At 36.7% G+C, this 25,870-nt stretch overlaps 1 protein-coding gene across 2 annotated transcripts in view; it reads left to right on the top strand.

The window, feature by feature from the left end:
* CPS1 (carbamoyl-phosphate synthase 1) overlaps window positions 1-19,231 on the top strand; it is a 133,851-nt gene extending 114,620 nt beyond the window's left edge. For both annotated transcript variants that reach the window (XM_033230408.1, XM_033230407.1), the window contains 8 exons: window positions 794-883; window positions 2,642-2,812; window positions 5,270-5,344; window positions 8,264-8,362; window positions 15,058-15,117; window positions 15,874-15,986; window positions 17,165-17,294; window positions 18,047-19,231. In XM_033230408.1, coding sequence (XP_033086299.1) covers window positions 794-883; window positions 2,642-2,812; window positions 5,270-5,344; window positions 8,264-8,362; window positions 15,058-15,117; window positions 15,874-15,986; window positions 17,165-17,294; window positions 18,047-18,145 — 837 coding nt within the window. In that variant the 3' untranslated portion in view covers window positions 18,146-19,231. The remainder of the gene's footprint in view (window positions 1-793; window positions 884-2,641; window positions 2,813-5,269; window positions 5,345-8,263; window positions 8,363-15,057; window positions 15,118-15,873; window positions 15,987-17,164; window positions 17,295-18,046) is intronic.
* The last annotated feature ends 6,639 nt before the right edge of the window (window positions 19,232-25,870 follow it).

Below are 25,870 nucleotides of genomic sequence, written 5' to 3'. Positions count from 1 at the left end.
TAGCAGAAGCATAAAAGAAAAGAAGTCCTTGGATCTCAAATGTACGGCAGTTTCTCATGTCAGGATAAATGATCCTCAGAACTCAGGATTTTCGAAATCTCTCAGAGCTCAATGTGTCGTAGACTCTACTTCCTTTTATACCCAATTACATTGCTGAACCACTCTTGTGAGCATAATGAGAGAGGAACTCTTGCTTTTTGTAATCAATACCCTCTCTTGGCATGGGGACATTCTGGCTCTGGTTGAATACAGGGATTCCTGCATGTGACATGCAGGGCCTCCCTGCAGGGAAACACTGTTTCCTTCCGAACATAATATCTAACCTTGTAGAGTCCAGGGCAACAGAAAAGCAAAGTAAAAGAAATCTCTCTGGTCTCTTTGCAGTACCATGTAATTTCAGGGCCTGTACCTCCCAGCAGGTAGGTCATTACATTGATATAGAGGTTGGACTGCAGTTTCTGGTGCTAAAGCAATGAGACTGAAAGGATTCCATTTAACCCTCAATGTAAAACCAGGTTATATAATTGTAGGCAGATAGGGGAATTTGGCAGAGAGATAATCGTGTAAAATTATTTGTTCTTTTTGTTCCTATTATTTGGTGTGTATTTATTGCATATTATTTTGTTAAAAGAAGCCTAATAGTGCCCTCCATTATAATTATTAATGTAGATATATAGCTCTCTGTAAAGAGAAATTAAAGACATCCAAATTTAAGGTACTGTGCCTTTTAGAAAGTTTTCAAAAACTAAGATATGCTCTTTAGCACACTATATGATTATCCTTTTTAATTTAGGTGAAGGATGCTACTCGGAAGATTGCAAAGGCTTTTGCCATCTCTGGTCCATTCAACGTCCAATTTCTTGTCAAAGGAAATGATGTCTTGGTAAGAAATGCCAAGGTGCCTGAGAGGACACCACCACTATGTTACTCATGTTGGTTTGCATCTCTCTGGTAATCTTCTCTGTGAACACCAGACAAAGAGCAACTGAGACCCCTGGATCTGTTTGTGTCTTAGTGTGGAATGATGCATAGGATATAACGTCTACCTTATTTGAAGGCCCAGGCTCTTGGTGGCACTGATAAGTCAGTTACAGCTTTGTAAAGCACACTGATCCATTGGGAAGGTCACTGTATGGCACCTACAGTATAGTATAGATGGATACAGTGAGACAGACTATCATAAATGAACTGAATGTGTAGAGTAGTCATAAATTACATGTACTGAAATTCTCCTTTACTCCTTACCCAGAGATGATACCATTTGCCAAAAAAAAAAAAAGATAAATGAACTAGATTAGTCCTAATTAATTTAGTCTCTTAGTTTAGCTAATCAGTAACTGCCTTAGTCTGTTTTGTGTTGCTATAACAGAATACCCGAGTCTGGGTATAACTTACAGAGAAAAGGGGTTTACTTGGCTTATGATTCTGGTGGCTAGAAAGTCTAAGATTGGAAAGCTGCATCTGGTAAGGGTCTCAGGCTGCTTCCATTCATGGTGGAGAGTGGAAAGGGAGTGGAAAGAGAAATCAGATGGTGAGAGAGAAAGTGAGGGAGAGAAACTGAAGAAACTGGACTTTTTAACAGCCCACTGTTACAAGAATTAATTTACTCCTACCAGACTGAGAACTCACCACAACAGGAAAGCATTAATTTATTCATGAAAAATCCACCCCTGTGACCCAAAAACCTCCCACTAGGCTCCAGTTTCCATCACGGCCACATTGGGGACCAAATTTCAACACGAGTTTTGATGGGGACCAACCGTATCCAAACCATAGTAGTAACCAACATTGATTTACCTCTTACTCGCAGCCAGATGGTGGCTGCAAAAATGTACAGGCAAGCCTCTGCTCTCAAAAATCCTGTAATTTAGTGAAGATTTGGAAGAAGATAAATTTGTAGAAAACTATAAAGTACAGTATCACAGTTGCTAGAGGGGATGTACAAATAAAATGGTATTGGACTTGTAGAGCAGAGAGGGCATATTCACCAGTGTGTGTGTGCACGAACATGTACTTGAGCATCCTATGCTTGGTTAGGGGTACATCATAAAAGACTTCAGGGTAGATTTTGTATTGTGAACTGGATCTTGCAAAATGGTTGGAATTTTGACAAGGATGGTAGAGAGATTATTACGTATAGATAGAACATCATCTGTAAAGGTGAAAAAAGAGCATATTTGGAGACAGTAAATAGTTCAGTTGAATCAGATGATTTTACTGAGTAAAACGAGTGAACTGGGAAAGTAAGATTGAGTCCAGGAGAGTAGTATAAGATAGTGAGGTCCATTGAAGCAAGAGGACAGAAGCCCTTCAGGGATTAGACTTTAATCTGATGCCAGTGGACATCCAGCGAAGGTTGTCAGGAGGGGTATGGCATTATTTGAGCTCTGCATTAAACTAAACCCATCAGCAGTGCGTGGGAATGCAATTTGGAAAAAGGCATGAAAAAAGTCAGAGTTCAGAGATACTGACTGAAAGTATCAGGAAAAATCCAAGCACTGAGGATAAAAGAGATAAGATTAGCAAAACAAGAGCTGGTTCCCAGTTAATAACAGCTGGAAACCAGTGGTAGAGAGAATATTAATATTGTTGTTACTGGCTCTCAATGTCCTCTTTCTCATTTTGAATTTTATCTCTTCAGGTGATTGAGTGTAACTTGAGAGCTTCTCGATCCTTCCCCTTTGTTTCCAAGACTCTCGGGGTTGACTTCATTGATGTGGCCACCAAGGTGATGATTGGAGAGAATGTTGATGAGAAACCTCTTCCAACATTGGACCATCCCATAATTCCTGCTGACTATGTTGCAATTAAGGTAACATTTTCAAAAATGTTAGTCATTTTTGAAATGTATTAGTCATTTTATGAGTTCTAGTGAAATTAAAGGAACAATTTGTCATCAAAACTCTTGTTACTTTTAAAACCTTCTAACCAAAGGGTTGGACTAGAGATTTATGTTTCCTTTCGATAATGTACTGCAGTTGTACTATAGGCAACTTTATGTGAACTATTGTACATTTCAAAAAATTTTTAAAAACCATCTAGAATTGCATAACTTCAAAACCAAGTAACTGAGTGAATTATCAGCTTTTTATGCAGCTGACACATGATGGTGCTAGTTTAGCTGGTAAATAGAAATCCAGGACATACTTTGTTAGGATAAAGCTTGAATTGTGCCCAGTCTTACATGACTTTTGTAAAGAGGGTTACCCTGTGGGGGTTGGCTAAATTCCTACCACATTGACCACTTTTGCTTAGTACATATTTTCTTCAGTGGCATAATTTTTCCATTTGAAAAATTGAGACAGCTGTTGCTGTATATGGTGCTGTCAGGTTGTTGAAATTGATGACACCTTTATAAAGAGTAACCAGGAAAATTTAAACTTTGTTCACAAATTTCCAATACTTATGTATATTTTAAGTTATACCTTAATAATGCCATTGTGATCTTCTAGCTGCATCATTATGATTGTGCACAGAACTATGACATTTAACTACTTGGTTGGACACGAATAAGAATTGGTGATACATAAACGTATTTGAATTACGTAGATGAAGAGCACAATGATATTAATATTTATGTAACATTAATATTGATATATTTATGTAAAATTGACAAATTTCTGATGTTTTCAAAAGGTTTCTGTTTCTACATGTACTAGTGACCTCAGCCATAATTGTGTTACAGCTCAGACTTGGATTTTTGATTTTTATGATGGGAACTTTAAGTTGAAGCTGTGAATTTAAAAATCTGTATTAATCTTGCTTAAGCTGATAATGTAGGATGCCTTGAATTTTATAGTGCATTGAGATGGAATGTGACTTTTTATGTTGGGAGGAGGGGTGGCATTTTATTCCTGGAGACTATGACACAAATATATCGTTAAATATTTTAGTAGAAAAATAGAGAAAAAATTTTTTTCACTGGAGATTCTATATATGGATTTTAAGTTCATGTTTCTTTATTCCAAGTTATAGAAGTATGCTTATTTCTTTTAGTAAATTGATAAATGAATTTTTAACTAAAAATAATATTGATAGATAGATACGCATTTTTTGTTTTGTTTTGTTTTGTTTTGTTTTGTTTTGAGATGGAGTCTCACTATGTCACCCTGGCTGGAGTGCAGTGCCATGATCTCAGCTCACTGCAACCTCTACCTTCCAGGTTCAAGCGATTCTCCCTCCTCAGCTCCCCAAGTAACTGGGATTACAGGCACATGCCACCACAACCAGCTAGTTTTTATATTTTTAGTAGAGATGGGGTTTTGCCATTTTGGCAAGGCTGGTCTTAAACTCCTGACCTCTAGTGATCCACCTGCCTCGGCCTCCCAAAGTACTGGGACTACAGGTAGATATGCATTTTTTAAATGCACTGTGTCTTCCAGCTTACTCATTCCCTAGTTAGCATTGTATATAAATCTTAAGTTTTTTCAAATTACTTATTCATTGTCAATCTTAATAGCCTAGTGAGGCTAGTGGGTATCAACAGATGGGGAAATAGGGAAGCTGAAGTGCAGAAATATGTAACTTGACCAAGATGATCCAGTGAAATGACTCCCAAGCTAGAATTCCCATCATAATTTAGATTGGGTGCCAGAATAAATGGAGAAATTGATAAAATTCCTCCATGTGCCAGATAAGTGGACATATAGCAAGAAACAAGAACTTGGTTCTTCATGAATTGCATCAGCAAAATAAATGAAAAGGAGGCACTCTTATATTCTAGTTCATATGAATGTTCTGCACAAAAGTGTTTCCAAGCAGAATGTTTTTCAAAGCTTTTAAGAGGTGTCAACAACAGTTTAATGTCTCAGAAGCTGGCTTACAGACAGCCATTTCTGGCAAGGTGGCTTGTTGCAAGTTCAAATGATCAGAACAAGAAGAGGAATGTTTCCAAAGCCTATCAAAGAGAAAAAATGTGTTTGAACTCTGTCTGGAGAGACCAATGCCCAGTGGACTTTGAAATCAATCCAATAGGAATATGCATGGGCCAGATTAGAAACACTGGTCCCGACTGGTCTCAGGGGCCCTATTTACAGAATTAATTTGTGATTATTTAACCTAAAGTTTTGGCCAAGAGCTCAAGAAATTCTTGGAATGGAGTTTTAAAGCTATTTTTCAAGTCAGATGCTTGGACCCAAGAGATTTTTTACATGTCTACTGTAGCCTAAGTGAACCCTGTGAGAGATGATTCGCTAAATATATTTATCCTCTCTTATTCATTTTCTACTTTTCCCTCACATAATTTTTCTCCTTGTTTTTTTTCCGACAGGCTCCCATGTTTTCCTGGCCCCGGTTGAGGGATGCTGACCCCATTCTGAGATGTGAAATGGCTTCCACTGGAGAGGTAACTAGTTAATAATCCATGGAAGCGTTCATTAAATCTACTTTGAAATCTAAGGTTTTACGATTTGAATACAGTAAAATAAAGGGAATAAAAACTTCTGCCATCAGAGTAAGACTCAAAGGGCTTATGAATTTTGAATTTGAAAAATATGTTACTTCTATTTGGAATAGGGTCTAAATTCTTATTTATATTTTAACATGGGAATATAATACACGTGTTCCTAATTCATTTTCACATGAGAACATCTTCCAAGTATTTATCTGTACATCCAAGTAAGTATCTTCTATGTCTTTTTATTTAAAGGTTCTCAGGTCTCTCTGTAACAGCACCTCATTCCCTGTCTCGCTGCCATGAAATTAGATCATTTGATTTTTACTAGTAATATGGAGAATGACAACATTATAAAGATCATAGACCTAAACATTGTGGAATCTGCAGATACATACAAAATTTCAGGACTACTTTTAACCTCCTGGGGATTACCTAAAAACCATAATGGAATTGGCCACTGGATGTCCCTCTTCACTTGTGTTGAGGCTGTGTCAGCTGAAGGTTTCTTTAGGATTGTGAAATGTGTTTCTTATAAAGAGCTGTCAGATTCTAGAAAGTTCTCTCCATGTCAGTGTCAGGACATTTTGTGAATCACCTAGCCCTTGACAGATTTACTAGATACAACCTTCAGATTCTCATCAGTGCACATCCGAGTGGCAATATCAGACTGGGAGCAATCATTGTTTCCTCTTGGTATTAAGGAAAACCTAAAAGGAGAAAATACTTAATTGCAACAAAGTACGTGATGTTTTATATGGTTGCCTGGTTACAAGCAAGATTTGTGGTGAGAAACCAAGTGAAACAAGAAGGCAGGCAGTCAGGAATAAATGGCTGTCCTGTTTGTATTTCGACTCTTAGAAAGGGGACTATTTGGCCTCTTTGTTGCTTCTTTTAATTTAAGGGCAAAAAAACCTTACTTTTAAATGAAGGCGCTATGAATGCTACATCTCCAGTCGGTTTAAGGAGACAGTCTTCAGGTTCTTCTTGATCCCATGGTCACTACTACTAGTAATGCTGATTTAGCTGGCCCAGGGTTCAGATCAGAGAGAGAGATGTATTTTCCCTAATACTGTTTTCTTTCTTCCCTTTTTTTTGAAACGGAGTTTCGCTCTTGTTGCCCAGGCTGGAGTGCAGTGGCACAATCTCGGCTCACTGCCACCTCCGCCTCCTGGGTTCAAGCGATTCTCCTGCCTCGCCTCCCGAGTAGCTGGGATTACAGACATGTGCCACTATGCCTGGCTAATTTTGTATTTTTAGTAGGGACGAGGTTTCTCCATGTGGGTCAGGCTGGTCTCAAACTCCCGCCTTAAGGTGATCCACCCGCGACAGATATGAGCCACCACGCCCGGCCCATGCTGTTTTCTTTAGCATGGCAAATTTGTTTTCAGTGCTTATGTTCATCCTGCATCCACACATACGTTATGGGAGTTATTGAAATATAAAAATAGGAAAAGAATGAGAAATTCAGCTCCCCTTTGTTATATGTGTTTCTCAAGTATAAAGAGAATTCTTCCATTGTTTGAAAGGGTCATATTTCCAAGTGTCATAAAGGAAAATATTACGAGGTCTGTTTTATTACTGAAATCAGAATTCTAGCTTAGTAAAATCTCAATTGTGCTTCAAAGAGACATTTTCAGTGTCCAAATGGCTTGTTATAGGATTAAACATCTAGCTACTGATATAAATAAGGGACATTTTATGTTCCTAGTGGTAAAGTGGGGATGTTAGTCCTGATCTTTAATGGTACATTTAAATACTTTCTATGGTTCTGTAGACAATTTTTAAAACTTTGTCTGTGTGGTAGCATCTGCACTTATGATTGGATTACCCAATTCTTTTCAGTAGAATTTGAGACTCATTAACCTAGGTTGACCTTATTTAAGTTAGTTGCCCAGTACTTGACTGAGTAAAATGTTCACTGTGGAGAGAAAAGCAGCAGTTGCACGTACTGGTGACCGACTGAAGGTTATAGTCATAAGAACTTTTCTTGCACAGAAATGGTAATTTGCTTAAGAAATGAATTTAGCCATCAGTGGTATTTACTCTAATGGTGGTTCCGTACCTGTGCCAAATGCTGATATACATGGCAGAATTGACTCCTATCAGGTTCAAATATACCACTTGTTCTATAATTACATTGGCTATTTGACTTGTAGTTATATTGTAGCACAATTACCGTAAACCTAAATGAAACTTCTGTATACTCTAACATTACTATATATATATTAGTTTGTTTGGAATTGTTTTTTCCCCATATGACTGTGGTATTCAGGACTAGTAGCAGGATATTTTGGTTCATTTTATAAAAATGATTTAAAAAAAAAAACAGGTTCCTTTGAGGTTTTCATGGAGTTATTAAATTTCTCAGAAGGCTGTCTCATAAGCTCTATGAAATGACTCCAAACCAATTCAGCAGTTACGCATTTCAGCTACTGACCAGTAAATTCACGCACGGCTGCATAGTATATATGACACATACTGTTATTTAAACAGTAAGTCATATTAACATTCGGAAACTTACCACATTATGGACCAGAAGCTGTGATTTGTATCCAAATAACTCACAGTAGAATCCAGTTATGTAGCTCCATTGAGTGTTGTTGGATAGAGAAAGAATTGCTTATTCATTCATTATGCTTAATTAAAAACATAAGATACATCTGCCCTGGCCAGCCTTTTAATCCCTGGATTCAGATTGCATGGTCTTTGGGCAATATTAATAAAATCTACAGAAAGTGTCTATGAGTAAAGTACTTTCCATTTGTGCGTGTGTGTGTGTGTGTGTGTGTGTGTGTATTTTAATTTTTGGTAGGAGGGGTTGACTATTCTTTGCATCCTCTATTTTAATTTTTTATTTATTCTAAACAGGTGGCTTGCTTTGGTGAAGGTATTCATACAGCCTTCCTAAAGGCAATGCTTTCCACAGGATTTAAGATACCCCAGAAAGGCATCCTGATTGGCATCCAGGTAAGTGGTTTGTGGCTGTGTGCTTGCCCATGGTCATACACGGTAAGTGGGGAGGAGCAGGGTAGAATGTTAATTGTGGTATAGAGGAAGGGAAATTTGTTTTACGTTTCCATTTATGACAACTTACAGGAAGAAGGACATTTTTTTGTCTATTTGCTTCTTGATTTTGCCTTCTGTTGCATCAGTTCATGCAAAAATAAAATACAGACAGAAAGGAAATGTTTCTAGCGAAGGGATATTTGTTCTAAATGGGATGCAAGGTACCTTAAAAAATGAATCCCTTAGTCTTTGGTTTTGTCTTTTCTATATGTTTTACTCTTAGCTCTTCATCCTTAGTTCCTGAACATAGGCATTATAATGAGGTTGGGTCTCACTTCCTCTGTTTGTTTCTCTTGATATTTCTCTGTCTCTTGATTTTTCCCCCTTGCCAACTCATCCACGTCTATAGTACCTACTCTTCTATCTATAACTACCACCTGTAAATTTACATCCTCAGCCATCCCATATTTCCAACAATCTGCCGCATACCTGCACTTGAATATCTCAAATCCAACATTTCTCAAACTGAAATCATATCTGTTCTCTCCTCACCATCTCCCCTTCCTTCCTTTCATTCATTCAGTCCTTCACATTTCAATCACTACCAAATGCCAAGGATTCGAAGTTGAATACATGGACGTTATTTAATAAAATTTCTCAACTTAACACTCCAGATTGAAAATTTTTGAAGGGTAGTGACTTACTGGGCCTAATACAGTCAGCTTATTTCATAGTATACTGTGGAAGTTCTTGAAATATTATTCATTGGTAAGCCTTCTAGGTCAAAGTAGGGTGAAATGGATATCTTTATGCAATAAAAAAAGCATTATCAATTTACTGATGTAAGTTAAATATAAATCTTAGGGCAAAATGATAGGAAACTTCTATTACTATTTGGAATGCTTTTTATTACTATTTGGAACTACTTCTATTACTATTACTAATTGCAAATGTGTACAAACTGTCCTGTTTATAAATTTCCTGAAAAACTACTAGAGGCTTCCCAACTGGTCATTTTTATTTTAGATTAGTAATTCTTGGCTCCTATAAAAAAACAACAAATGGTCTTATATAATATCCCCGCTGTGCTTTTAATAAGCTCAAACTCTGCATGGCTACATAAAAATCAATAAAAATATAATTAGAACAGTACCAGGCATTCTCAAGCCAGTAGGTGATTATTTTAGATTCCATCTCATTAGGGTGTCTTAATATTAGCAAATTAGACTCGGGAGACTATACAGGTAGTGGCTTTGGAGAAGTTTCTGCAAAGAGTAACTTGGGATTTTGCTTTATGAAGGTACCAGAAGGACGATGGTGAATAGTTAGAGCAGAAGCTAACAAGATGACTTGCAATTGTGAAGCTTAATGGCAGTTTAGAGACAAATCACACCATATGATAGACTCATCACGTTATAAATGGATATTAAGTATTATTAAGTCCCAAGTAGGAGAATATTTGCCCAACTTCCAGTTATGGCTTAAAGTTTAATGTGAGACCTGGGGGCATTCAGAGGAGACCATGCCCTTAGTCCACATCTTCACATCCAATCATAATAGTGCTAACATCTTAAAATGCCAGCTTAAGAAGGCAGTGATGTATAACATTGTGCCTTGTTTGGTTCTAGTGCTGCAGGGAAATGTGAAGCAAAAATTAAATTGATCCCTATGAAGTATTTGCATAATTTTGGCATTAGTGGACAGAATTTTGCTTTGTAGGGGAAAAAAGGGTTAGAAAAAATAATGTTTTCTTAAAGCAGTGAGTGCTGTCTATTGAAAGTCTACCTTTCAATGCTTTCCTTTTTAAATAAATAAATGTTCTAGCAGCTACATGAGTTGTTGAGAAGAACTTTCTGTACATGAGAGCATATGGACACAGATTTAAAAATATATTAAAAAGTATTTAAAGAATGCTTAAAATTATACTTAAGAAAATATTTACAGCCATGGTAAAACTGATCAGCTAATGTGTAGTTTCTTCATTACTATATGAAGAATTTTCATTAATGATGTTTTTAAAAATGCTTAGTCTAATAAACTGAAAAAGCATGACAGAATATACTAAATAGAGAGTTAATAGCTATAAAACTTACTGGACTACTTTTTAGAATGGAGCCAAATCTAATCTCAGCTTTTTACTGCAGCTTTATAGCAATTGCAGATAAAGTAATTAGGGTTCCATATTTTAGGATACATTATACTTTTAAAAAACATTTTATTTAACGTGATCCCACTTGGTCAGAAGAACTTGTATAAACACTGGATATTTGAAGTTAGAACTGAAAATAGCACAAAAAAGGACTGCTAATATATAAATGGGGGTTAGGGATAGTAAATCCAATGGAAGGCATCTAGTTGAAGGTGAGTTATCTTATGAAGTTCCAAGAGAACTTGTTATATGGCAGTCTTTCTAACTTTTAAATTTCTTTTCTATTTCCCACCCTACTCCTTAACACATACCGACTCTCTGTTTCTGGTCTTCCAAAGTTAAATCCGATGGGTTAAAGTACCTGGGAAGTTTGAAATATTCATAACATCAATCTTATAACTAGGACTTAGAATAAAAGAATCAAGATGTAGATTTTGTCAAAGGAATTTTGTAAATCTATTACATGCCCTGTGTCTCTACCAAGGCATTTCTAACATAAGACAGGCATAATAGAGGTTTATGTGGCAACAAAAATCATCTTTGATTTTCCTTTAATATTTCTAGCCACCTTTCATTGCATTAGGATTTATTTTTAGTTGCCGTGAATAGGCAATCTGCCTTGTTTTGAAGTTTTCTGGAAGACCCTTTAACAATAAATGATTTACTCTAGAGTAGATCAAGAGCACTCAGTGTTTTCCTCTCTGATTGGGCTATTCAGTGATGCTTGTGGAGTGGCAAGCACCAATCTGACATCTGCGCTTCAGCATCGCTCAGAAACACAAAGCAAGCATTTTATTTGAAAAGACAACTCCAAGTGGCATGAATAACCTTTTATCTTTAATATGGAATCATTAGGAACAACCATAGAGTTGCCAATCCCGAGGTCCCCGGAGAATCCACAGGCATCACATAGTATTAACTTGGCTTTCTTTTCTGTAGCCAGGCGTTGGATAAATGTGAAAATGATCATTGGAGGAAATATATATACATTTTTCACTTTTAAAGGACTGTCTTCTTTATAAACATTTCCAAGAAAATAAATCAGCTTGTACTTTTCACCTTTAGTAACAAATGGTTTCTTACATAGGTATTTTCAATCAGCCTTTAAATCTGAGGCTACTCAGATGCAAGCTGACAGCTGTAATTTCTTTTTGTAGAGAGGCTGTTTTATGTGTCACAAGTGTTCAATACATGTTTGATAGAAGTTTATAATGTGCCTATGGAAGCCAACACCCAGACCAGAAGGTAGAGTGTTTCCCTGGCTGGGAACTGTCAATACTGTCATGTTAGATATTTATCTTTTCCACCTGGGGGACAACACTGAAACAGCTCCATAATGAGGTTCTGCCTGGTGTCTGCAGGTCTTGAGGACTTGCTGACTTATTTTACTTTAAAATGGCAAAGAAAAAAATTACATTCTAGTACTCCTCCCTCAATGTTTTTCATGGTGATTTTAGCTAAGGTTAATGCAATCTTGACCTCATATTACACAATGAGTGGAGGATATCTTCCCATCCCCTATCCCCCACTTTCCTAAACTTAAGTATGCATCCAAATCACCTGGAGGGTTTGTAAAACAACAAATTGCTAGGATGCACTCCCAGAGTTCCTGATTCAATAGATCTGGGGTGGGGTTCAAATTTTCATATTTTTAATAAATTCCCAGGTAATGCTGATGCTGCTCTCCCAGGGACCACAATTTGAGAACCACTCTACTTGAGCAATGGTACTTTAGAAACCTGGTTAAAAGTTATGTTAGCACTTAGTATTGTCAAACATGTTATCAGGGAATTTTTGCTAGGTGAAAGTATAAAAGATTGAGAAAAATAAGTTAGCACTTATTATTGTCAAACATGTTATCAGGGAATTTTTGCTAGGGGAAAGTATAAAAGATTGAGAAAAGTTGAGTGCATGATTGATGTTTCAAGTAGTAAGTGTTGGAGATCATTATGCTAAGCCTTCTAATGTGATTTGGTACTTACTGAAGTCTATTCTGTGTTTAGCAGAGGGTCACAATGTAATATTCCATATTAGGGGGATTTAACAACATTCAGAAGTTCATTTTGGACATTTCATACATAGACATTTCATATATATATTTGTTATATACCAAGGAATCTTAAAACATGAAAAAAAATTTATATGCCATCAAATTTAGCCCTTTGACTTTTCTGAGGAGAATCAAACTTGAATTGTCTTATTCTTCTGTCTAACCAATTATCTTGATGTCACTGAGTTACTTAATTTTTTACTTTTTTACTTTTTTTTTTTTTTTATGTCTAACCATGAGCTTCTTGCATCTAAGCTCATTTTTTCTGTTTGGCCCTAAGTGGAAATGAAAAGCTACCGTCCTGGGCCTGGTTACAATTCATGTTCTATAAGGCAGTCATGAATAACCCCTGAGCCTGCCTCAGCTGAAATTCATCCAGTTACATTTATCTTTTCTATTTGCCAATAGTTTCCTCCTATAAAACTGCAGTTCTGGGATTGAGAGGACCAGAATCTGTAAGAATTTTATATTTGAACATAGTCTTTGGGGTCTTTTCTTAGGATTTAGATCTGTGCTCAGAAAGCCTCTGCAAGTAAATATTAGAGGGTGTTATGGGCTAAACATTATCAAAATTGTGCAAGGATCGTATGTGTTTTATTGTCACAGTTCTTAGTTTCTGACTCTGAAATAAGATCTTTGATTTTTTCCAGCCATCGCTAATATGGTTTATAAACAGATTACAAGACATTTGCTGAAGTAACCAGCTTATGTCATCTGTTTAAAACTTTTTTACAAGGGAAACCAACAAGAATGTTCCTATTTAAAGAAGAATGGATATGTTTGTAACAGTATATGATTTTAAATATGCTAGCTCAGTTACTCAGACACTCATGTTAATGAAGTCAAGGTCAGGGTTTGATCTTTGGGTAGGTCACCTAGTGTTTTTTTCTTTCATTCTGACCACTATCTTGCAAGCACTAGCTCTTGATCACGGAAAGTATATTCAGAACTAGGGAACCCCTGATGGTAATGGTCGGGAATCCAGGGAAGGTAGGGCTGGACACTAGACAGGTTCACCTGGGTTCCTAGGAAGGACACAGCAATGGACTGTAGGAAAATATCTGAACAGTGAGATGGAGCATAAGAGAAGCCTGTGTGGAAATGAAATGCATATAAATGAGGGGGCAGTCAGTTTGGGTTGTAAGTGTCATCGTGGGTAGAGGAACCCATGCTTGGAAACTCGGATGTAAGGGCAGGAATCTAGTCTTTAGGGGGGCTGAAAAAACAATTATTTTAATTATATTAATATTTATTAAGAACTATTAATAGGCAAGTAACTGTAAGAAATTATAGTACTAACACTTATGTAGTGCTTACTTCTAAATTAGTTTATTGAACACTCGTACTAATGTAAGAACTGTTACTATTCCTGTGTAACAGATGAGGAAACTGCATCATAGAGTTGTTAAGTAAGATGTTCAAGGTCACACAGTTTAATAAGGTGTGGAGCCTCAAAAAGTAGAAATACTACTATTACCATCACTGTTTTAGAAATGAAGAAATGAAGGCCAAAGTCATTAACATTTTGAAGCACACACCACTAGTGAATGGTGAAAGCCAAGATTTGAAATGCAGCTAACTGACTTTAGAGCTCATACTTTAGCTACAACTTTTTATTGCCTCCGAGTAAATGAAAAAATGAGTTCCAATGATTGAATTATTGCAGGAACTTGTGCATGAGTTAGTAGGAAAATGGCCTAGTTATTGAAGAGCAGTACAAAATTAGAATTTAGAAATAAGAGCAGGTTGAGTCCTGGCGCAGTGGCTCACGCCTGTAATCCCAGCACTTTGGGAGGCCAAGGCGGGCGGATCACGTGAGGTCGGGCATTTGAGAGCAGCTTGACCAACATGGAAACACCCCGTCTACTAAAAATACAAAATTAGCTGGGCCTGGTGGTGGATGCCTGTAATCCCCGCTACTCAGGAGTCTGAGGCAGGAGAATCGCTTGAACCCGGGAGGCGGAGGTTGCAGTGAGCCAAGATCACGCCATTGCACTCCAGACTGGGCGACAAGAGCAAACAACCCCATCTCAAAAAAAAAAAAAAGAAGAAGAAGAGCAGGTCGAATAGGTAAAACAGCTAGCCTGACTCGGTACTGGCTCGTAACCCACGTATCTTTTAAGTTCTCCCTGACCAGGAAAAGGGTCCTTGTAGAGCTGGGGTGGATCTGAACTTACAAAGACCAAGTGGGTTAAATAGAGAATAAAGGGAGTTAAAAACAAGGTGAAAAGCGGAGATCAAGATAATGTGGATGGAATTTCATTGACATTGGGATATAGCTAAAACTCATACTCACCATAGAAGGCTAAAAGGATAAAACGTGTCATTTTTGAATATAAAGCATCTGGAAGCAGGTGACATTGTCTTTTAAGACGTTGTAAGGAAATACCATGTTGTATATGACTAAATGAAGAACATGTATATCCAGAAAGTGAATTTTGTGAAATTCCTTTTCAGCAATCATTCCGGCCAAGATTCCTTGGTGTGGCTGAACAATTACACAATGAAGGTTTCAAGGTATGTTCATTAGTTTTAAGTTGTTTTCTGTCAGCATGGAATCAGTCCACAAAAGAAAATATTGCAGGATATTGGAAAAGAAATAGCCCAAAATATGTCCTTTTGATATGAAAGCTTTAACTAACTTGGTAGTTTCAAAACTTAGAGTAAAATCGTTAAAAAGACTGGTTTTAACTTTTAACAAAATTACCACAAATTCAATAGACATTGCCAGCTAAAAACTGAGAAAGTTTAGCTTAAGCACAATTGAGACAAAGTTCCAATACATTTCCATATGTTTTTCCTTTTTTGTTTGCATATGAGGTTATAGATTCTAGCTGTGACATTTACAGGCAAAACTTCTTTGCAGTGAATACCTCCACACAAAGCCTGGTTGAGTAAAAAAAATTTTTCCAAGGCTTATGATGGGCCTGTGGCCATGGGGATTTGTTGACCTGATAACAAGGAATTAGCCATGAATAACTGAGAAATTATTAAATTTATGAGAAATTGTCATTGAATTATTAAATTCAATTAAATGTATAATTATTAAAATGCAAAAGCAAATGAAATTGAGGTTAAGTTTTTTAAATCACTGCAAATATATAAAAAAATATTTAAAGTGCCCATGCCTCTGGACTCTGAGTCCGAGTCTCTATCAATGGCATTATACTACTTCTCATGTTTAGTAATGTCTTCTTCTGTTGTAAATTACATGTTCTACAAAAATAAGAAATCACTGTGATACAGTAATTGATTTTTTCATTTTAAATGCAGCTGTTTGCCACGGAAGCCACATCAGACTGGCTCAACGCCAACAATGTCCCCGCCACCCCAGTGGCATGGCCATCTCAAGACGGACAGAATCCCAGCCTCTCTTCCATCAGAAAGTAAGAACTGGGCATACTGTTTTCTGAAATAATTTAGAGGATTTGAGAACCAGTACATGAATATTTCACCTTACTTGATTGCAAGTCTTTTAAAACAAATTTAAAAATGAATACATTTGTGGATGATTGTAAAGCTTCACTCTCCATTACTGTGGAATATATAATGTCATGTGTACATGGTTATATGAAACGTGTTTCACAATACTGCTTAGTAAGGATGCTTCCTTGATGGAAACAAGTGAGAGCATGAAGAATGTAATGCAGCACTTTATATTTCATGTCAAACTTATATTGTGTATAGACATGCATATCAAGTATAAGATGACCAGCTATATTTCACTAAGGTTGTGCATAATAAATCAATTTGTTGAGCACTTACTACATACAGGAACCTATGTTGAGTGCTATGATGATGTCATCCATTGGATTATCTAATTGGTCATTCCTTGACCAGATTTTTATGCCTTAAGACCATGTCATCACTATAGATTTTATAAGACATTTTATTTCAGTAGATTGTGTGAATCTGCAGGAAATACCATTGCATCAACCCTTAAAGATCTATGTGGCATAAGTGCATGGGAGATAATTCTCGACTATTTTAAGATATTATAGTCTACAGAATGGCTGTGCCATTCTATACAATATATTATCTGTTAGCGCTCTTGAGAAGCCAACACATAAATTATTATCACTTTAATAAAATAATGGCATTGTGTTCAAACCTTAGTAGGCTTCCAAGGATGTAATAGCTCCTTGTTTGGGGCGTTGTAAAACAATAATTAGCACTACTTAGGAGGCAATAGACTTAATGTGGGAGTGGGAGCATGGGGGTGAAAGGGCATCCAATGGTGGAGGGATCACCTCTTTTTAAAAAAGAAGTAAATATCTATCAAATTACCAATTCTTAATGAGTGAACAGATAGCATTTTAAAGAGAAACAAACATCTGCATTCCATTAGACTTGCACCAGAATTCCTTCAAGAACACAATAAAAATTATAATCCCTATATAAGTGTAATTTAAACATCGACTTAGCAATAGAGGAGGGCAGATGGCAGTCAACTCAGAATGGCATTGACTTGAATGGCTAAGAGAGTAATTTATGTTGGTATTTTATAAACTAACTATAAAATATGGCTTGTCGTCTTTAAGTTTTTATTTGTCTATTTTTCCAGATTGATTAGAGATGGCAGCATTGACCTAGTGATTAACCTTCCTAACAACAACACTAAATTTGTCCATGATAATTATGTGATTCGGAGGACAGCTGTTGATAGTGGAATCCCTCTCCTCACTAATTTTCAGGTATAATCTTTTCCTTGGAGATAGACTGGATGGGAGTTTTATTTCTGTGCCTCCCTTAATAGTGTAATCAGTAGATGCACATCTCTCTTTTCCCCTCTTCGTAATCTTCAGAGTAGAGAGGAATTTTTAGTAATCTAAAATAATGATGCTAACATGGTAGGTCCTGGCTTAAATGGGACAGTTGGTGATCAAGCAATTGAGATAATCAAAGGCCATGAATGGCCATGGCTCTCTCCTTACAATTATCCTTTGAATAAAAAGTGACAGCATGACATGGAATAAAGATACAGACTTTTATTTCATTGTTTCTAAATGAAAGCCACCACATAAAAGCAACAGGTTAATGGTGGTCCAGATGTAGCACAAGTGCTTGTTCAATTCACAGAAAATGATTGCATGAGGCATGTTCAGTTTCACTTGGACATGACCCATTGAATTTATCACAGGGAGAAACAGAGTGGAGACCCATTAACTTTCTGCCTATCGTGTTTATTTTTTATCCAGAATCAGTTTTAATCCCTACGGGAGGAGAAATAAACTTATTCACAGTGACGTCCGAGATACAAAAGAGATTTCCCATGGTGAGGTCTGAGATGCGGCAGAAAGTCTCCATCAAATAAGAAACTTTTATGCCTTTTATTCCATACCCCGTTGAAAACTAGGGACAGACACTTGTGACTTCTCAGTCTTGATTCATTAAAAATTCACTTTCATCTCATGGAGGTTGCTGATTCCTACCATTATACTTTCAGGTAACCAAACTTTTTGCTGAAGCTGTGCAGAAATCTCGCAAGGTGGACTCCAAGAGTCTTTTCCACTACAGGCAGTACAGTGCTGGAAAAGCAGCATAGAGATGCAGACCCGAGCCACATGTTATCTAAAAGAACTGATTCACAACTTGGTTTCCCAGAGATGAATATTGATACCTAAACTTTATTTCAGTTTACTTTGTTATGCCTTAATATTCTATATCTTTTGCAATTAAAGTGTCAGTCACTTCTTCAAAACCTTACAGTCCTTCGTCAGTTACTTACTCTTCATGAGATTTCATCCATTTACTAATACCGTATTTTTGGTGGACTAGGCTTGCCTATGTGCTTATTTGTAGCTTTTTACATTTTATGGTGCTGATTAATGGTGATCAAGGCAGGAAAATTTGCTGTCCTATCTTCTGAATTCTTTCTATACTTTAAGATACTCTATTTTTAAAACAGTATCTGCAAACTCAGGACACTTTAACAGAGGAGAATACTCTAAAAACTTGATAAAATGAAATATAGATTTAACTTATGAACCTTCCATCATGATGTTTGTGTATTGCTTCTTTTTTGATACTCATTCTCACCCATTTGGCTAATCCAGGAATATTATCCCTTCCCATGATATTGAAGTTGAGAAATGTGACAGAGGTGTTTAGAGTATGGATTTCTTTTCTTTTCTTTCCTTTTTTTGAGATGGAAGTCTCGCTCTGTCTCCAGGCTGGAGTACAGTGGCATGATCTCGGCTCACTGCAATGTCTGTCTCCCAGGTTCAAGCGATTCTCCTGCTTTAGAGTATGGATTTCCTTAAGGAATATTGGTTTGCAGTTTTGTTTTCTGGACTATATCAGTAGACAGTGTTTATGTAGATTTGTTGTTTTTATCATTGGATTTCAACTTGGCCCAAGTGAAATAATCAGATTTCTGTCATTCACACTCTCCCCCGGTTTTGGAGTAACTTGGAAGTAAGGTTCATTCCCTTAAGATGATGGATTCTGTTAACTATGGGGTCCCATACTGCACTATGAATTCCACCTACTGTAAGGGCAAGGACACCATTCCTTCTACATATAAGAAAAAAGTCTTTCCCCAAAGGCAGCCTTTGTTACATTTAAATGTTTTCTGTTATTACAAGTGCTCTAATTGTGAACTTTTAAATAAAATACTATTAAGAGGTAATGCAGTTGTATCTGTTTTTATTTTGCATTAATGTACAAAAATCAGTTTACTTCTAGGATAAAACAGAGTTTTGGGCCAGGATTGCATTGCTTATTTATTTTTTCCATGCAAACCCATATAGGGTATGAGAAAATTAACATTAAAAATAAGTTTCAACTGTTACATGTTTCATTTTTTCTTGTCCCCCCCTTACTTTTAAGTCTCATCATAACATTATGTGGTTATATGGCTATAAACCATCTTTGACCTGGATCCTTTCTTATGTATAAGTACAACCACATACTGATTAAAGATTGCCACAAATATATAGTAAACTTTCAAGCAAATGTCTTACATAACTCAGAAAAGTAACTTAACCCCATCAGAGGCTGACCAACATTGTCTAATGGAAATAGTGCCAATGAGCACATTGATGCCATATCCCCAATTTACCACCGAAACTATGGCTTTGTGAAGGTCCTAAGATAATTATGCTATAACAGCTTTTATTTCTTCCTTGTTACCTCACAGTCAATTGATTACCACTTTGTATAGCTCTATATGAATGTTTTAAGTATTCATCTTCTCTTTCTCTCTCTTCCTTGTTCTCCTGTGGTCAAGACTTTCATTACATCTTCCCTGTAATCTTTTTTTTTTTTTTTTTTTGAGATGGAGTTTCCCTCTTGTCACCCAGGCTGGCATGCAGTGGCGCGATCTCAGCTCACTGCAACTTCCACCTCCTGGGTTCAAGTGATTCTCCTGCCTCCGCCTCCTGAGTAGCTGAGATTACAGGCACCCACCAACATGCCTGGCTAATATTTTGTATTTTTAATAGAGACGGGGTTTTGCCATGTTGGGCAGGCTGGTCCCCTGTAATCTTATAATTGTGTAATCCCTGATCACTTTGATTCATTCACCTGAAAATATTTAATGAGTTTCTTCCATGTTTCATGTAGAATATATCACAGTCTCTCCTACTCCTGTTATTCTAGGATGTTTCTGTTACATATCACCAGCACCACAACCACCATCGCCATAATAATTAACGTTATGGAGTCCATACTATTTTTCAGGCATTTGTAAGTACTTTATATGAGTTAACCTAGTTAATCCACAAAATATCCCTATGAGTAGGTGCTGTTATCTCCATATTATAAATAAGAAAACATAGGCATACCGAAGTTAAGTAACATGCTCAAGGTCACACGATATGCAGTCTCACTTTTTTGTATCATATTCTGGTGAAGGTAGACATGTAAAAAGAAATCATTCCTCACAGTGAAGAAAATACTAAATTTGCCTGCAGAGATCAGGGAAGGGCATTTTAAGGAGATGAATTCATGTATTGTCTTAAATAATGTCTTGTAGTTCCCAAGGAAGACTAGAAGGTAAGGACATTTAAGAAAATGACACGGACGTTGTTATGACTGGAGCTCAGGGTATGTGTGCAGGGAAAGAGCTAGTAGCTTTAGCTGAGACTGGACTCTTAATGATGGATGTTTAAACTAGGTAGGATTTTTAAAAATTTTTATTTGAAAATAATTTTGGATTTAAATTTTAAAAGTAAAAAAGAAATCTCCAGATTTACATATTAGTAATATTTTACTTCATTTGCTTTATTCTACTCTATCAATCATCTATTTCTCTATCTAAACACACTTGCACACACATATATATTCACAGAGGAAGATAAAAATTGCATGTTGACTAAAAATGAGCAGGCTGTTAGTGACCAATTTAGATATCTAACTCAATGTCTTAAATAAACAATTGTTTGCTGAAACTATCAAAAACTCAATGAGTTAATTATTGTGTTGTGAGAATTTAATAAAGGGTCCTAATTTTTATATTAATGTGAGTTGGATATTTGTAAGATATGGTAAAATTTGAAGATTAATAATAATTAATATAACATTGTGTCTATATAAACTCTATGTTTTTGGTTGACAAAAGGCCTTTGGAAAACCAGAAGACAGGCTAGACCTCATGGTGCTAAAAATGGAATTACATTAGTTTTTGTTTTGGTTGCCTTTCTGTTTTCCAACATTCCAAACTTTAAAAAGACTTAACTACAGATAAATAACACATTTAAGATCTTTGGTTGGAGGAGAGAAATGCAGAAAATTGGAAACATTTGTGTTCGGATTTGGCAAGGCTTTGTCCTTTTGGAACATATTATTTCATATAAACATGTTAACACATTTTTAAATATCCAAATCTATTATATATCACAAGTTCAGACAACACAGGGTCTATGTCTGTAGAGCTGAATAGCAAAGCTAAGTAACTTTTTCCATACTGAGAATTTAATAGCATGCAAGAAGGATGGGTTCTATTGAAGAGGGAGAAAAGGAGCTCAGCCAGCTTTTGAAATTAAGAGGAATAAAGAATGATCCATTTATAGATTTAGGATTTTATAGCTTTGGAAAGGTAAGTATAATACTTTACTTCTGTCAAACTTTCCTCTTAAACAGAATTCCTACTGGAAACTTTTAAAAACAACTATAACAGTCATTTATCTCAACAGCTGCAGGTACTTGAACCTCAGCTTCCACAATGGCCACAGCCTCTTGAACAATGAACGTGGAAATTATCAGAGAAACAAACCATGGCTGAATGCAGTTAAGTGCTCTGTAATTACACGCCAGTGTTGCCATTTGGCGGTTGGTGTAGTCTCCTGTGGGCACAGGTGCCATAAATGCTCACACACACCCAATCAAATCCACAAAGACCTTTCATTACATATCATTTGAGACACCCTTAACTTAAAAAAGACTAGCTCAAGTTTAGTTCTTTCTCTTTGTTCTTATATATAAAAATTCCATTTTTCCTAATTAATATTACTGTGCTATTTCATGAGAAGCTGTTACAATTGGCGAGTGTGAAGGTAATGTGGTAGTAGGAAGAATGTCTTTCCTCCCTGAGTGGCTCCCTGGGCTCTGGGAAAAATTGGTAATAATCGTTCCTACTTCTTTTCTTGTGCATAATGTAGGGTGCAAGGGTTCCAGAAAGAGAATTTAAGTACCTACAGCTGTTGAGATCAATGCACCTATGGAAAAAAAGACTCAGCAAGTCCAAATTAGCACCATTTGTGTATGCTTCTTGTTGCTTAAAGATCATTTTTGAGTCTTTACAACTTTCATTTTATAAAGGACTTACATCCACAAAGAAAACCATTGATTGTTGACCAAAACAAACAAACAAAATAGGGTTTTCCAGTAGGACTAAAGGTCTACTTTCTCCTGAAACGACCAGCTTACCTAATTATTTTGCTAAGGTGTTCCCTGTTAGAATCACACACACCACAGTGAGGAGCTTTTGTTCAGAAGAAGCAACACCAGCAGCCTCAAAAAAAAGTAGGAAAGATGTGTGTGTGTCCCCAAATGATAATTTCGCACACAAAGCTCAGTATTGTCGGGCAGCCATGGTGAGGACAGACAAAATATGATCAACATTTAGAAAGGAGTGAGAATTCAACAAGATCAAAATGTTATTAAAGGACATAAATCACTAGAAAATGTGTTTTACTAATAAAGGATACATTCTAATATCCAGGGCCCAGACAACTATGTTTTCCTGTCTGAAATTTAAAGGCATTCAGTAATCTCTTTAGTGATCTTTCTTCTCTCTGCCTATGCAAGGCCTCGAAGGTTGAAATATGGCAGGAGTTTGAGGACTTTATCATAAAAGAAGTATCTTGCTAAGTGTTTTCCATAACTCTTTAGATATTTCCTCATAGAATACTGCAAATGAAATGTATATGGAATAATATAATCAGACTGTAAACTTCGCTGAACTCCCCATTCAAGACGAATTACATATGGATCCTTTTTAAAAAATGTTTTCTAATTAAACTGAGGACACAATATTATTTTCCAGGTTTGATATACTTCCTTTCCCACTCATAACTAAAATATATAGGGAGCTGGAGGGGGAAAATAGTATTGGTGTAGTTAAAAAGTGAGTAGGAGTTTGTAGAGTTTTTTTTTTTTTTTTTTTTTGAGGTGGAGTCTCGCTCAGTCGCCCAGGCTGGGGTGCAGTGGCGCGATCTCGGCTCACTGCAAGCTCCGCCTCCTGGGTTCACGCCATTCTCCAGCCTCCGCCTCACGAGTAGCTGGGACTACAGGCACCCGGCACCATGCCCGGCTAGTTTGTGCCCGGCTAATTTTTTGTATTTTTAGTAGACGGGGGGGTTTCACCATGTTATCCAGGATGGTCTCGATCTCCTGACCTCGTGATCTGCCGGCCTCAGCCTCCTAAAGTGCTGGGATTACAGGCGTGAGCCACCACGCCTGGCCCTGTAGAGATTTTTAATAACTATGAGGCCTAAGCATTTGATGTGAATTAGGCTCACATTTTATTAATTGGGTTGGAATAAGATAAGGCAACACGGAGTTAACTTTCTCAACATTGAGGAAGCCTCCAGGGCAAATAATTATTTGTGCCAAATCTATCATTACGTGCGTTAGAATCCTGAGCAAAGCCCTGCTTGCTTCAGAGGTACCTCACTAACTGTAGTGACCTGGTTCTGCTGAAATCTGTGGATCTGTGGAGCCCCAGGGACTTCTTAACGCAAATGGGTGGTACTTGGCCGACTGACTCCTCCTCGTATGGTCCCTGGCTTATTTACCTTATCGGGTTTTGCTATGCTAACCTCTGGAAGGCTGATATTCTCAAGAATAAAAGAAATGCAAAGCTTCCTTGGTTGTTGTAGTCATTGTACTAACATTGATGTGATGAGGTGGGTTTTAATCAATGGTGGTTTTCTTTGGTCCATTAAGGTTGTCACTATAAATCATTCCACATCATTTCAGCATCTCTTCAGCCTGATACTTACAGCTAAGAGATAATCATGAGTCTCTGGTACATAATTCAAATCTATAGAAGGTAAGGACATATTTATTTTATTGTCTGTTGTGTTCCCAGAACTTAAATATAGTTGATGTCGAAAACTATTGAATCTACAAAATTTTGATACTAGAAAATGATTGTAGGGAGATGTGTTTGGTCCTCTCTTTTGGTTCCAAGTTCTTATCTCCTCTCTTGACTGTAGGGATCTCAAACCACAGTTTGTGTTAAGCCTTCAGCCTCAGCCTTGCTCTGTAGGTACTTAAGAAACTAGCGCAGTTTATGTGCCCTTATGTAGGAAACATTGATAAACATTAATTGTTGCAAATATTTAATCTATTTGATACTACAAATAGATCTGTTATCTTCAGTCTTAGTTATTGTTCCAGTCATTTAATGAAGGCTTATATATATCTCTATGCCTATAGTATTAAATATGTATTTATCTCTAAAAATGTATTTATATTTTCCTTTATTCTTTCTCCATTATGGTTTGCTCATGACCACTTACTGTTCCTTTTACTTTTAAATTTCAATTTATGGAACATTTCATACAGTATATTCACTTAAATTTATATTTTGATAGAAAATAGACAATTTAGGAGTGTGTCATTTCATGCATATCTCTATCACTTTTCTAAGCTTCTTTGTGTCTTAACCTTCATTCATTAAGTTCACAAATACTTATTGAGTTTCTTTAATAAAATAGAATATTTTTGGACTTACAAAGCTTATAGCCTAGTGATGAATACAGAGAGAAAAAAAAACCTATTACAATAGAGCTTGGCTTTAAGGGATTTTAGAGATTGTAGGGGAAGTTTAGGGGGCTATGTTAATAAATGATGGGGCAGGTCAAGGCAGGCTTCCATGAGAAAGTAACATCTAAGCTGAAACCCAAGGGATAAATAAAAATTTGCCAGGCCAAGAAGTGTGGATGTGTTCTATACAGTGACAACTATGCGGATGAAGACCCGAGGCAAGAAAAACATCCTGTGTTTGAAGAATTGAAGGAAGCTGAGCATACCTGGAGCATTGTGCATACAGGTTTGATGATGAGGGTAGGGAAATCATAGAGCCTTGTAAACCATATTAAGGAGTGTGAACACTTTGCTAAGGGTAAGAAGAAGCTGTTGAAGCATTTTAAATTAGAAGGTGACAATTACTTTTGCATTTTGGGAAAATTCAGTTTGACTACAGAATGAAGAATGAATGAAATAAACTAGGATGGGAGGCAGAGAGACTAGTTAGGAAGCCATTATCATGATACAGGAGGAAGAAAGAAGGAGAGAAAGAGAGAGGGAGAGAAAGAGAGGAGAGGATAGAGAGAGATTGCTTGGACTACAGTAGGAAAGATAAACCAATTTGAGGAATGATATTTTTGGGAGAAAGAACTGTTGTAATGTATTTGGATGAGTGAGAGGAGGTACTCAGATTCAGAGCTACACATTTCTGGCGTGGGAAAACAGTGAGAAGTCACCTGATTTTATTGGCCCCAGAGAACCTGGGAGTGAGAAAAGGCTGAAAATGGTAAGTTCTGTTTCCAACACGTGAACTTCAGGTGTCTATGAGAGGTAGAATGAAAATGGTATCCAGTCAATGATTAAAAGCCAGACATTGGAGCTAGTCTTCTTGAGTTGGAATCCAGGCTCTGACAGCAGCTGCATCATCTTAAGTAGGTTGCTTAAATTTCCCATATCTCAGCTTCCTCTCTCATGTGGGAATAATAATACCTGCCCATAATGTTATTGTGAGGGTTGGATTGAGAAAATGTGAATTAGGCACTTTGAATAGTACTGGGTACAGAGCAAGTGC

This window comes from Trachypithecus francoisi, unplaced genomic scaffold (assembly GCF_009764315.1).
Source record: "Trachypithecus francoisi isolate TF-2019V2 unplaced genomic scaffold, Tfra_2.0 Lachesis_group13, whole genome shotgun sequence".
Taxonomy (NCBI): Eukaryota; Metazoa; Chordata; class Mammalia; order Primates; family Cercopithecidae; genus Trachypithecus; species Trachypithecus francoisi.
This window is presented reverse-complemented; position numbering and strand designations above follow the sequence as displayed.